Genomic DNA, 15,159 nt, shown 5'->3' with positions numbered 1-15,159 from the left:
ATGAGAGATTATCCAAATGTAGAGTCTTAACTATTTGTTTCCAAATACGTCTATTATTATATATTATTAAGTTGTCTTTATAATTTTTTTTTTGTACTTCCGTTGGTGCAAAAATGATCGAACCTACATTGAAAGGTAGACAGTCTTCCTTTTCTATATTTAACCATGTCGGTTCATGATCCATATTTACCCACCAGAAATTCATATTCTTAATCTGAACAGCCCAAAAATAATATAAAAAGTTTGGAAGTGCTAATCCTCCATTTATCTTAGCTTTGCATAGATGTTTTTTATTTATTCTGTGATTTTTATAATCCCAAATAAAACTATTAACAATATTATCAATTTAAAAAAAAAAAGTTTTCGGAAGAAAAAAAGGAATAGTCTGAAACAAATATAACAACTGTGTAAGTTTTGTAAGTTTCTATAAGATCCCCCTCAATCTTCTAAATTCTAGCGAGTACAAGCCGAGTCTATCCAGTCTTTCTTCATATGAAAGTCCTGACATCCCAGGAATCAGTATGGTGAACCTTCTCTGTACTCCCTCTATGGCAAGAATGTCTTTCCTCAGATTAGGAGACCAAAACTGTACGCAATACTCCAGGTGCGGTCTCACCAAGACCCTGTACAACTGCAGTAGAACCTCCCTGCTCCTATACTCAAATCCTTTTGCTATGAATGCTAACATACCATTCGCTTTCTTCACTGCCTGCTGCACCTGCATGCCTACTTTCAATGACTGGTGTACCATGACACCCAGGTCTCGTTGCATCTCCCCTTTTCCTAATCGGCCACCATTCAGATAATAGTCTACTTTCCTGTTTCCAATTCCCTCGTCCAAATCATTAATATATATTGTAAATAGCTGGGGTTCCAGGAGTGGGGTAAATGGGATAAATGTTTGTTGTGTTTTGGTAGTTTGAGTCATTGCATTGGGTCTATATGCTGTGTGCTGAATGATTGGCCTGTACGAAGCAATATTCTGGTGTTGGATGTAGCAGATCACAGCCACAGCAATAATCAAGGGACATAGTTATCCGGCAGGATTTGGTATACCTGGATTTGAGATAAAAAACTGTCGCAAAGTATATAATAATTAGCGGCCTCTGCAGAAATATACAGACAGCAGATTAGGGCTTCTCACAGTTCACAAACATTCAGATGCATGCTGTCCATTCTCAAGAAAACCCTCACAAAACTGTGCACATATCACTATTGATGAATAAGGAAACTGATTTAAAAACAAAAAATATGATGAGCAATTCAAAACAGGAGGAACACAGTGTTTTATAATTCTTAAAGTCCTGTAAGTAGTCCTGTACACCCAAACACATACAGGTTTGTAGGTTATTTCGCTTGGTATAAATGTAAATTGTCCCTAGTGTGTAGAATAGGGGGGATCGCTGGTCGGCGCGGACTCGGTGGGCTGAAGGGCCTGTTTCTGTGTTGTATCTCTAAACTAAACTAAACTAAATTATAGAAATAGTAAGGAGTAAGACCATGGAGGGATTTGAAAGCACAGTTAAGACTTTTAACACTAAAATTAGGCTGGACAATTGGGCCACAGGTTTTAACCATGTTTGGTAACATTGCAGGAGAAGGCAAGTATATAGATTGTTCAATCTTGAGATATTAATAGTTTTGTACTACTTGCAATAAAGAATAACTACTGAGGTAATAACATCAAAACTTCAGTTACAGTACTTACGAGTAAATTTCAAATGGCACATACTAACACTTTACTTTGATGTTTTTATACAGGGACCAACAGGACAACAGGGGGTTTCGGGGCTATCTGGGCAACCTGGATCAAAGGTGAGATCTGCAACACTCACCATTAAATATCAAACCTTTGGTTTGCAATAGACTCTCACATAATTCTAAGCAGTACGTAGAAACAGATATGAGTAACCAACTCATTTATTAAGCCAGTAATAACTAAGGTCCTAAAGCACAAATGTAGGGCCAAATACTCAGACTGTTCTGAGGCCAAAATAAATGTATGGATAAACTCCAAATGAGAAACACTAGATGGAAAGTCCCCGAAGTGACAAATGAGTGCCACTGACAGAGTAAAAGCCCTCTCCCACTGTACGAGTTCATTCAAGAGTTCTCCCGAGTTTGCCCTGATTCGAACTCGAAGATTTACGGTAATGGCCGCTCGTAGGTACTCCGGGCCCTCGTGGACATTTTTCAACATGTTGAAAAGTCTTCCCGAGCTTACCGCGTTTCCCGAGTACCTACCGTTAGCGTTACGAGCCGCTAAGAGACGTCCCGAGCTCTGACGTACCCGCTACGTACATTCTAAGTGCTTCCACAAGTTTGATTTTTTTTTTTAAACTGGGGGAGCTCTTGAATGAACTCGTACAGTGGGACAGGGCTTTAAGTTCGCAGATAGATAGGGTAGAAAGTAAAAACTTTTATCCCTATGTTGGGGAATTCTAATACAGGAGAGCATAGATATAAGGTGAGAGGTGGGTGGTTTAGTGCGATCTCAGGGGGAAGTTTCTTTACACAGGGTGCTTAGTCTGTAATACACTGCCTGAAGAGTTGGTGGAGGCAGATACTCTCAACATTTACAAAGCATTCAGACAAGCACCTGAACTGCTAAGGCATAGAAGGCTATAGAATTAATGAAGGTAAATGGGATTTGTATAGAGATTGGTGCAATGGTCATCATGGGAAAAGTGGACAAAGGGCTTGTTTCAACACTGTACGACTCTCTGACTCTATAAGGTAGGAGATTTAGTCGAATATGGAATACTTCTCTGTTGAAAAAGTGGGAAAGTGGCACAGATGGTAGATCTGCTGCCTCATAGCGCCAAAGACCCGGGTTCGATCCTGTGTGTTTGTTTGCACGTTCTCCCTGATACCGTGTGGGTTTCCCCAGGGTGCTCCGTTTTCCTCCCATGTCCCAAAGAGTTTGTAAGTTAATGGGGCTCTGTAAATTGTCCCTAGTGTGAATAGATGCAAATGTGGGATGACATATAACTAGTGTGACCGGGTGATTGATGGTCGGTGTGAACTCAGTGGATCAACATGCCTGTCTCCATGCTGCATTTTTCAATTCAATTCACATTCATAGAGACGTACAACGCAGAGTCAGATCCTTCAGCTCACCATGTCCATCTGACCTGTTTGCCCATTTACACCAATTCTATTTCCTCCATAAGGTTCATATCATTTTGTGCCTTCCCTATTCAAGTGCCTGTCTAATTGTCTTTTAAAATGTAGTGATTGTATGTGAATCGACCACCTTCTTCATACGTCAGAAGAAGGTTGTCGTTCCAAAACGCCACCCATTCCTTCTCTCCAGAGATGCTGCCTGTCCTGTCTGGGTATCATCCTTGCCCAGTCTGCCAGCGTCCTCCAGATCTGAACAACTGTGCAAAAAAAACTTACCCTGAAGATACTCTTTAAAACTCCTTCCTCTTAGCTTAAACTTGGCCCTCTTCCTTTTTCCAAGCATGGGAAAAAGATTCTGACTATCTGCTCTATTTATGCCTGTCATCATTGTATCTCCAACTGTTCACCCCTCAACACAACCAACCTATCTAATCTTTCTCCATAACTAAAGACCTCCAATCTAGGCGAAATCTTGTTGAATCTCTTCTGCGCACTCTCCACCCTAGTCATCACAAGATTAGAACTAAAATGCGTACAAGTGAAATAAGGATGCTATTTTTCACACAAGTGGTAATGTATCATACACCCTCCTGAAAGGCCACTACTTGAAGACTTTACGACAGGTTGACAGGTTTCTGTTGGGCAAGGATGTTACCCAGACAGGACAGGCAGCATCTCTGGAGAGAAGGAATGGGTGACGTTTCGGGTCGAGATCCTTCTTCATACGTCGGAAGAAGGTTCTCGTCCCGAAACGTCACGCTGAGTTACTACAGCTTTTTGTGCCTATCTTCGGTTTCAACCAGCATCTGCAGTTCTTTCCTACACAGGATTTGTATCAGGTTGCCAGCACAGCAGCATGTGGAGGTCAGGAGTTTGAGACAAGTTCCTGGTCTGTCAGTACTGTCAGTGATACAGCTCTCTCTATATACTGTACAATGTTATAGTGATATCGTATAGCACTGATTCCATCAGTAATTTTAATCCTGGGAGTACATCCTGAACATGAAGTGAGGTGCCAGTGCACATCATGATGGATCAGCGGTTTAGGTCACAGATCCTTGTTAGGTGAGGTAGAAGGTAAAACCATTATATTGGGCCAGAATTTTCAGTATGAATGTCCAGTAGCTAAAAGGAAGGACCGTAGTTTCATATTAAATAGTTCATAACGTTTATATGTTATTCATTTTTCCAACTGTTCTTGAAAAATAACAGGTCTTGGGTAATTAATATGTTTACTAGATTTCCATTTGTATCCTTAAGAAAATATGATTCAAAGTAATTGATTGTGCAACAGCATTTATAATTAATAAAAATTGCACATAATTGTATAAGCACAATCATTAACCAGAAAAATTATAACACTGCCTCCACTTTTGCCAAGACTTTATCAGTGTGCCTGATTGGCCCTGATGTATCAGACTCAAAATGAATCTGAAATAGATAAATATTTTTTTTTAAACTCACCAACCATCTGTCTTGTATGATTAAACATAATTTAAATTTATGTGTAGTTAAATTAGAGACATAAAATCTCCATTGGGATGAATGGTCTAATCGATCATGCCTTGCCTTGTTTTATTTCCCGCTGCATTATTTCACACTGTAATCTTGGCAAGTGTATGCTCCAGCCATTGGATTCCTTGCTGTGTTCAGCAGGGAAGCATACTGTCAGCAAATTTATGGTGTCTGTTCAGATACGTATGCCTTGCATTTATGCTGCCTGTCCCTCTCATCCTATGATTTCAGAGTTGAATGGCTTAGGGCCTAATGCCCCTGTCCCACTTTGGAAACCTGAACGGAAACCTCTGGAGACTTTGCACCCCACCCAAGGTTTCCGTGAGGTTCCCGGAGGTTTTTGTCAGTCTCCCTACCTGCTTCCACTACCTGCAACCTCCGGCAACCACCTGCAACCTCCGGGAACCACACGGAAACCTTGGGTGGGGCGCAAAGTCTCCAGAGGTTTCCGTTCAGGTTTCCTAAGTGGGACAGGGGCATAAAGGCTCATTTCCGGAACTCCAATTTACTTTCTGTCCAGGATGATCAGTTGCCTATCTGTGGTTCAGCATATCGTTCTTTGATTTGATGGGCATTCATTAGAAATTTCCAACAAAATCAAAATTGTTCATAGAATCATTGCATGAAATTTTATCTTCCCTTCCATTTCTTTTATGCCGGGGACTCCTTATTCCCTTTGTTTAAGGTGCAGTTAAAAAACGAACTACAATATCAGCAGGAGTAAAATTAGTGCTGTCTTTTTAATATGATGATTTGATCCAATCATAATTAAAGTTGCATCATTAACTCTGCGTTACTAAAAAATACGATAATTTTGATTTTGTTTCATAGGGTGAACCTGGAGCAATTGGATCGTCTGGAGCTCCCGTAAGTCAAGATATTTGCAATCACGAAAAGGGTTGAATCTAAATTGTTCAGCAAAATTCTGTCAAGAATAATAAATTGAATTCTGTATTTCATTAAAAAAAGAGCTTGGGAAAATAATCATATTTAGTAAGACATGAGTTTTGTATTTGAGACAGCAGATTATTTAATATAATGTTGAAATATCACAATAATATACATTTTGATAGCAAAGTTACTTTTACAAAATTCTTAAATTTAGATATGGGCACTTTGTGAAGTGGGCTATTTGTAATGTGGGTGGTTGATGGATGCTGCAAGGTTAAATAGCATTGAACATAAACAAGGAAATTAAAAGGTGATGTTGTCTATTAAGTCGTTGTACAATATGAAGAGAAAAGGAACCATACACAGGGATTAGGACAAAAATAACACTGAAGGGTTGACGAGTAGTTCTGTCGTAGATGACTGGTGTATGGTAAGAGTGCAAGTGAAGCCATACAAGCTTGGGGATTGTTCTGGAGTAAGTATGTAGTGAGTTGAAGGATAGGTTGGTAAATGAGAAGAAACGTGAACTAAGTAGAGCATGAGTGAGGATAGGGTGATTGAAACACTTGAGGATTATGAGAGGAATTCTGGAATGGTTGCCGGGGAGGCTTGGGTGACCATTGCAGAGAGATCAGAACAGTTGAGCTAAGAAGTCATAAAAATGTAGTTTAGGATTTTAGGAATGAGGAAGAATTGGGTGTTTTGGTAGATTATTTGGCTCTTCCTAACCAGTTGGACTGCAATTGTAGAATGACATAGGCGCATAGTTGGCCTACAGTGGTAGAAGAGAGTATGGAGAGAATTGCGTGGCCAACAATACTGAAGTTCTAAGATAGCCCGAAGAAGAAAAGTTCTGCTTTCAAACAATGTTGCAGTGACAATGGCCAAAGTTGTCTCATTCTGGGGTTTTGAGGAGTATTGTGGGTTGATGAGAACCAAACCAAAATGTTGGTGGATAAAATGGGCATGGAGCTATATGTCATATGTTCAATTAAAAGTTAAATTAAAAATTAAGTTGTAGCTTCAGATAATGAAGAATGAGTGATTCATTTCAGCTGGATAAACATGTGGGGTTTTTGGGGGGGGTTTGCTGCTTTCAGTTTGCTTTTGCTTTTTTTTTGTAATTCAGAGAAATAGGAGATGTATTCTTTGTAAAAGAATAATTTAAATAATTTGCTACATTGAAGTATTTGATGTTCTTTATTTACAGGGTGAGGCAGAACCGGGGCAGAGTGTAAGTAGAGACTGCTATTGATTTGGAAAATGATTGGTTAATTATTGAAATGTGAGCATTTTCCACTCATTAAAATTGTCCTTATTTTGTTTTATGAAGGACATTTCCATTTTTCTGTTTATAGATTTACTTAAATATTTTCTCCTTACTTTGCTTTGGAAGAATTCCCCATTTCTCACAGCATCTCCCAGATTCCAATCTGCTGCTAATACTTTTGCATACTGAGACTCCCACCAAGCACTTCTTTGCAATACTGTGACATTATTATTTTCATATACTCATCCTGTGGTAATTATTGATACAGACACAGTGTTTTTTCTCCTCAAGAGTCATGCAACCTAAAAGTGAGGAGGTAATGTTGACCCGATAAAGAACCTTTAGAAAGTGACAGTATTATATTCTGTGCACTACAGGAAGAACGTCGATGATTTAAGTGTGTACAGTGTAGATTCACCTGCTTACTGCCTGGTGAAAATAAAGATATGAGGTTTTTGGAGACCTTCTCTCCTTTATAACATGGTTTATGGGGAAGAAAATAGAAGTGTTTAATTACAAAGAATTAGGAAGAGTAGATGGAAGCAGATCTGAGCCGGTAGTTCTGGGATTTAGAATGAGGGGCCATTTTAAAATGTTTAGGTTTAAGAGACTGTGGACAAAAGATAAGGGAAACATCCTCTTGATAATTCGCTCCCACGATTGGTGATTAAAGCAGAATCCGTATCGGTATTCAGGATTGAATTGAATAGCAAAAATGCATGAAGGGAAAGGTACCTGGGCAATGCCTTTATGTGAGAGTAACGGTCACTCCAGACTGATGAAGCCCAGTGGCTCACCTCTGTGTTGTAACTTCTGTGTGTATTTTTGTGGAATGGATTTAGAGCTCCACTGAGCAGTGCTATCAGTTTACGCTTGCAGTGTATAAATTGTCTTGTTTGCCTTTTATTCTTTCTAACCATCTGTCCTAATGGGAGTGACTCTCACAGACTGATTACGCAGTGGCCTTTTAACTTGTCCAAGAGGTATTTTTTCAAACGTGAGCATTGCATAGAATGCTGAAAGATAGTTTGAAGATTTTGGCAGCACATCTGACTCCAAAACTGCTTGTACCACTTGTATTCACTTATATATTTTTGGGGGGAATAAGTGAATTGTAGCATGCTAGCTGAATTTCACTCATTTTCTCAGTCAGGGACTCCAAGGCAAGTTACAGAGCCTGACCCAACAGATCAGAAAACAAACCTACCCATTTTGGCCCTGTTTTGCTATGTGCTTATCATAAGTGAAACTGAACTAAACACGGTTGTGAAATATGTTATACCAATGGTGCATGGACCAGATTACTGAAACCACAGTGAATTTTGCCAGTGATGGCTGTAGAATTAAATAATTGCAATTGCCCGGTCTTCGCATCTCAGCCACTGGTGTTAGCGGAAGACGGTTGCATTTCTGGCCATGCTTCCATTTCTGCCAGATGTCCGTTACCTGCTGCTGAGCAGAACATGAGTGAGGGGTATTCAAACACCTCACTTGCCCTGTTGATTATTTAGCTGCTTCTGTTTTCTTTATTATATTTAGTTAATCCTACCTTGATGTGTTTGGTAACAATTGGTAATATCTCATTAACAAACTACATTTCTTTGGTGCAGGGGTCTGCTGGTCCATCTGGACTTCCCGGTGAACTTGGTCGTGTTGGGTTTCCCGTGAGTATTTGGTCTTTTCTTTACATTGTTTATTGCTGATATGCTTAAATAAAAATAGAATTAAAATAGAGGACTATATTTATGTAATATGTGAAAATGAACACCAAAGAGTGAATGTTATAGTGACAAATTATTATGGCATTTTTAGCAATAAATTGGCAAAGAGATACAAGGTACTGCCGGTTTACAAATAAAAAAAACAAAGCTAAATTTAACAAATCTAAATGCTGGAGTAACTACAAAAAAACTCACAAAATGCTGGAGTAACACTTAAACACAGGTTTAAGGTGAGGGGGAGAGATTTAAAAGAGGCAAGTTTTTCCTCACAGAGGCTGGTGTGTATATTCACCTTATCTGTGAGCCTCATGATTTTATAAACCTCTGTAAGATCGCTCCTCAGCATTCTTTCCCCCAGGGAAAACAATCACAGTCTACCCAGTCTCACCTTATAACTTAAACCCTTCAGTCCCAGCAATATCCTTGTGAATCTTTACTGCTCTATTTCGTCCTATAGCATAGCAACCTGAACTGCGCGCAGTACTCCATCCGTGACCTAACATCTTGCACAGCTCTAACTTGACAATCCATGCAGTTTAGTCTATAATCCCATCATACCTTCTTCACTTCCTGTCTTGCCTACTGGACATGCTTAACATACCTTCTGTATTTACCTCAACTTTCTGATCTATCCTGATCAAAAACGTCATTTGTCCATTTTTTTCCACAGGACCTGACAGTTGATTTTTTTTCTTTACTGCCACATTGAGTTCAACTCTCTTGCCAGACTAATTATAACCCTCTTGAGTAGCTCTAGCAAATCCACCTGCCAATATATTGGTCCTTCAGTTCAAGTTCTGGTTTATTGTTATATATGCACAAGCATGGTGAGGCACAGGTACAAAGTAAAATCTTGCTTGCTGCAGCATCATAGGCACATAGACTCAGCCAAACACGTAAAAACCACAAATCATACACAACACAAAAAATTGTAAAATAAAGAAGACTGTGCAAAAACATTAGCAGAAAACAAGTCCACAGTAGTGTAAGAGTTGGGGCATACGTATGTGTTCCGCTGTTGCAGTAAGGTTATGGTTGTTAGGTTAGTTAAAGAAGCTGATGTAGGAAAGTTGCTGTAGCTGAACCTGGTGGTGTAAGACTTCAGGCTTCTGGACCTCCTGCCAGATGGCAGTGCCTCATGTATATGCTATCTGTCCCTCTTGTACAGGTCACCTTTGCTCCATCAAATTCCTAATGGTCCAAGAACCTGAATAACCACAAGAAATCCTGCGCTCCCCTCCTATCCCCTTTGACTTTCCTGGTGGTACCCTAACTATTTGCTATTTGTACCTTCGACATGACCATCTCACTTGAGCTCCTGGATAGATCCAGTGTCATACACAAAGTAATCCACTTGATGGGACACCATTTACCACCAAAAGTATTATTGTTTTGCCACTATTGGCACACAGTGGCTGCCATCCACAAACTGCACTCTAGTTACTCATCCAGGGTACTCCAATGGCCCTGATCTCTAAACCAATAGGCACACGAAAACACTGCTGTACTCCTACAAGTTGCACATTATCCTGAGATGAACCTATATCAATGTGTTTTGTAGCTGGGTCAAAGTCCAAGGTCTACTTCTCTAATAGTCTTGGAAACTCTTGAGGCCAGTTAGAATTTTATTTTTTATTTTTCTAGCCCTAAAACATATTGTATGGATGTCTCATCTACTGTCTGCACATGAATGCTTATGCATGACTATTTATTCTATGTGTGCATGCGTGGTACAAGTGGCGCAAGCTGCTTTCTAGAGATCCACATACCTGTGCAACTAATGCCCAGAAAAAGCACGCAGACAACCTAGATTCTGCTCTCTGTTCTGTAATAGTAGTTGAGAAATCAACTGTTACTTAATTGTTGAGGCTGTAATCATGCTAATAGAGTAAATGGTTATCTAAATTATCTAAATGGTGGCCGATTAGGAAAAGGGGAGATGCAACAAGACCTCGGTGTCATGGTACACCAGTCATTGAAAGTGGGCATGCAGGTGCAGCAGGCAGTAAAGAAAACGAATGGTATGTTAGCATTCATAGCAAAAGGATTTGAGTATAGGAGCAGGGAGGTTTTACTGCAGTTGTACAGGGTCTTGGTGAGACCACACCTGGAGTATTGCGTACAGTTTTGGTCTCCAATTATGAGGAAAGACATTCTTGCCATAGAGGGAGTACAGAGAAGGTTCACCAAACTGATTCCTGGGATGTCAGGACTTTCATGTGAAGAAAGACTGGATCGACTTGGCTTGTACTCGCTAGAATTTAGAAGATTGAGGGGGAATCTTATAGAAACTTACAAAATTCTTAAGAGGTTGGACAGGCTAGATGCAGGAAGATTGTTCCCGATGTTGGGGAAGTCCAGAACAAGGGGTCACAGTTTAAGGATAAAGGACCGAGATGAGAAAAACGCTTTTCACACAGAGAGTGGTGAATCTCTGGAACTCTCTGCCACAGAAGGTAGTTGAGGCCAGTTCATTGGCTATATTTAAGAAGGAGTTAGATGTGGCCCTTGTGGCTAAATTGCTGGACACACTCAACAGGTTCGACAGCATATGTAGAAAGAGAAACAGAGTTAACGTTTTATGTCGACGATCTTTTGTTGGAACTGGAAATGTGAATTTCAAGTTGCAAAGTTGGGGAAACAAAGCGAATATCTGTGATAGAATTCAGATGAGGATTGCTGATATGATACAAGTGCTGTTGGTGTGGTCAGAGAGGTGGTGAGTGCTTGTTAATCATAGCTGATTTGTATGAAATAGTATAAACTGTGGGAGAAGATTGTGGATAGTAGAGACAAAAACACATTGATGGGACTCAACTCAGATGGCAGTTGGAATACTGTGAGAAAATGTGAGATTATCTACTTTGGAAGGAGGAATGAAAAAGCGAAACATTATTTAAACAGAGCGAGGTGACATAATATTTCAATGCAATGGGTTCCATGTTCCTAGTACATAAAGCACAAAGGGTTGGCAGGCAAGTAGAGTAGGTAATCAGGAAGGCTAATGAAAAACACTAGACTACAGATGCTAGAAATCGAAATAATCACAGAAAATTGTAGAACCACTCAGCAGGTTAGGCAGCATCTGAGAAAAAAGAAAGAGTAAACTTCTCGGTCGTTGACTGTGCTGACCGACAGAGTGTTTGCAGTACAATGTGTTTTTATGAAGGCTGATGGACTGTTGGGCATGGAATATAAAAATAAGAATGCTTTAGTACAACTTTACAGGAAAGAATTTTCCCCTCGGGTTTGTATTAAATCTTGTCCCCTCAACTTAAACAGATCTTCTCTTGTTTTTGATTCCCCTATCCCATGGAAAAGATTCTGTTCATTCACCCTATCTATTAGGAGCAACACTAGCAGGTTTGCGGATGACACAAAGCTGGGTGGCAGTGTGAACTGTGAAGAGGATGTTAGGAGGTTGCAGGTTGACCTGGACAGGTTGAGTGAGTGGGCAGATGCGTGGCAGATGCAGTATAATATAGATAAATGTGAGGTTATCCATTTTGGCGGAAAAAACAAGGGGGCAGATTATTATCTCAATGGGGTTAGGTTAGGCAAGGGGGAGGTGCAGCGAAAACTGGGCGTCCTTGTAAACCAGTCTCTGAAAGTTGGCGTGCAGGTACAGCAGGCAGTGAAGAAAGCTAATGGAGTGTTGGCCTTCATAACAAGAGGATTTCAGTATAGGAGTAAAGAGGTTCTTCTGCAGTTGTATAGGGCTCTGGTGAGACCACATCTGGAGTATTGTGTCCAATTTTGGTCTCCTAATTTGAGGAAGGACATCCTTGTGATTGAGGCAGTGCAGCGTAGGTTCACGAGATTGATCCCTGGGATGGCGGGACTGTCATGAGGAAAGATTGAAAAGACTGTATTCACTGGAGTTTAGAAGGATGAGGGGATTCTTATAGAAACATATAAAATTATAAAAGGACTGGACAAGCTAGATGCAGGAAAAATGTTCCCAATGTTGGGAGAGTCCAGAACCAGGGGCCACAATCTTAGAATAAAGGGGAAGCCATTTAAGACTGAGGTGAGAAAAAACTTTTTCACCCAGAGAGTTGTGAATTTGTGGAATTCCCTACCACAGAGGGCAGTGGAGGCCAAGTCACTGGATGGATTTAAGAGAGAGTTAGATAGAGCTCTAGGGGCTAGTGCAGTCAATGGATATGGGGAGAAGGCAGGCACGGGTTATTTATTGGGGACGATCAGCTATGATCACAATGAATGACGGTGCTGGCTCGAAGGGCCAAATGGCCTCCACCTGCACCTATTTTCTATGTTTCTATGATTTTATAGTCTTGGTCTTCACGCTAACACATGCACTCTTTCTGTTCGTTCCTCCATCCATCCTTATCCCTCCCCTCCCACCTTCAAAGTGAAACACATCTGTTTTCCCATTTTACAGTTTGATTGTAGGACCTCGACCTGCATTACCAATTGTTCCCGTCTCCAAATCCTGCTGTGTATTTCCACTGTTTTATGTTTTTATTTCAGAATTTGCAGTTTTTCACTTTTGTCAACTTGCTAATGGGTTTGTCCATCAGTTGCTTTCTGGTATGAATGGAATCCAGGCTTTGGAAAACGTTCTATACATTGATTTTCAGTTCTAACATGCTCCTACTCAATATATCACTGCAGTAAGCTCTTTCAATGCACCAATCTTTGTATTACGTTGAATGCCATTGCCGATTAGCCATCTGCTCGTTGTCTAATCCAATCTCATTTGGATCCTATGCCGCTGAGGATGTCTGTTTTATGGATGACGTCACTGCTCTCCTCTTCCCTGCCTGGTTGCACATTTGCTTGAGGACTTGCACGTTGGAATTGCACTTGCAAGCAAAGCCCTACAGTGTCTGGAGGATCAATATTTGAGTTGGTGATTCTGAAAGTTACGTTGACAGATGGTTCCTTAAAATGCTGGTGTGATATTCTGATGTGAACTGGGGGTAAGATTTATAGTAGTCTAATATGGGGGAACTTATGCATGTTAGGACTTACACTTGGCGAAGGGAGGCTTTTGTATGCCTGCTGGTTTAGCGCATTATGTAAATCGAAAGGAGCAGCTTGTAGCAATGGTATTCAACATGCCTTTTCTGATTTAATGGTCTTTGCCATCTTGAGGTACAGTGCATCCATTTTGGGGGCTTGGTGGCTGCTATGCATCTCCATGCCCATCTTATTAATTTGTTTTGTCAGCAGGGTCTGGAGAACTCTGTCCCCTTCTGGACGGAGGTTAATTCTCCACCACTAAATTGTGTCATGGATCTTCCAGCGTGTTATAATCAGTTCCACCATGACTTCTATGAGATGCAGAGTGGATTTAACTTCTGGAGCTTGCCTTAAACTGATTGTGATCACTTATAGAATTGGGTTCCTTGTCAATGGAATAACTGAAATCATGATAATACATAGACAGTATGATTGTTGTGTACTGCTTCAACCAAATCAAGTCAGCATGAGGTAATCAGGCATCCCAGTTCTTGCAGCCACTTTTGGATCCTATACAGTTTGTCTCTACCTTGTAACTTATGGCGCTACATCACTTTTCAGGACCTGATTGCTGCCATTCACTTTCACAGCTGTCTCGTCCCACAGCCTTTTGAGCATGTGGCTGGATGGCTCCACCTGCCCCCTTGTGGATAGAGGACATCTCTTTGTCTGCCTCCCCCACCAAGGCATCCATTATAGTCTCTGAAAATCCTGGATCCCGCACTCTTCCACCATGTGCCATGTTTCCCCAGGCAAGTCGCAGTCCTGTACCTTGTCATTGCTGACATCATCTAACTACTTTTTCGCATCTGTTTCTGACCAAAGACCCTCACATTGTGTAACCAATTAGATTGTCTTGGACATTCTGATGTCTACCTTCTGATTAGTAAAAGTGACATATATTTCATTTTGGTGATTATTATAGATATAAAAATGAACTAATTTGTAGGTGCAGATGCCCATAAAATTAGACCAACAATGTTTTAAAGTATTCATATGAATACTAGGCTGAGTGGGTGTTAATCTCATATAATTTTGTCAATCAGAATATTATATTAAAAATCATTTATGTTGTTGTCCGATCTACTTGCTGTGTTTATCCTTCTGCTTGTTCTAGTGATACCAGCGATGTACTTATTTAATTCCATCTCCATATTACTCTCTCACCTCCTCCTGCCAAATTGCTCCTGCATGGAGCAAGTTCAATCGTGCCTATTTCTTACAATAGCGACTTGTTAATGACTAATTTTATCTCTAAATCTGCCATTACCTCTGATGGAGGAAATGCTTCTGATAACAATGTAAGTTGTTGTCTTTTACTCCTCCATAGGTTGCAAAGGAATATACAGGTGGTGGTATTACATTGTGTCTGCTGCTCTTATCCTTCTTGGTGTTAGAACTGTCAGTGTAGTATAAGTGAGTAACTGCAGTGCATTTTGTAGATGTTACTCACTATAGCACTGTGCATTGGTATCGGTTCATTATTGTCAAGAAAGAGAGACCTTTATTATCACATGCACCAATTGGTACAGTGAGGTGTATTGTACCAATTGTACCAGTCACGTGTATCCAGACAAATCAAACCATACTTTGAGTACATTAAGTAGTGCAAAAAAGAAAAGCAAAAGAGAACTCAGAATATTGTGT

At 40.3% G+C, this 15,159-nt stretch overlaps 1 protein-coding gene across 1 annotated transcript in view; it reads left to right on the top strand.

The window, feature by feature from the left end:
• The window catches only part of col9a1 (collagen type IX alpha 1 chain), an 87,174-nt gene that overhangs the window by 13,104 nt on the left and 58,911 nt on the right, over positions 1-15,159 (top strand). Inside the window, exons 5-8 of the mRNA XM_033021895.1 lie at positions 1,762-1,815; positions 5,473-5,508; positions 6,743-6,766; positions 8,413-8,466. Coding sequence (XP_032877786.1) covers positions 1,762-1,815; positions 5,473-5,508; positions 6,743-6,766; positions 8,413-8,466 — 168 coding nt within the window. The remainder of the gene's footprint in view (positions 1-1,761; positions 1,816-5,472; positions 5,509-6,742; positions 6,767-8,412; positions 8,467-15,159) is intronic.

Source organism: Amblyraja radiata, chromosome 5, assembly GCF_010909765.2.
Source record: "Amblyraja radiata isolate CabotCenter1 chromosome 5, sAmbRad1.1.pri, whole genome shotgun sequence".
Taxonomy (NCBI): Eukaryota; Metazoa; Chordata; class Chondrichthyes; order Rajiformes; family Rajidae; genus Amblyraja; species Amblyraja radiata.
Note: the sequence above shows the minus strand (reverse complement) of the source record. Positions and strands in the feature narration are given on the sequence as shown.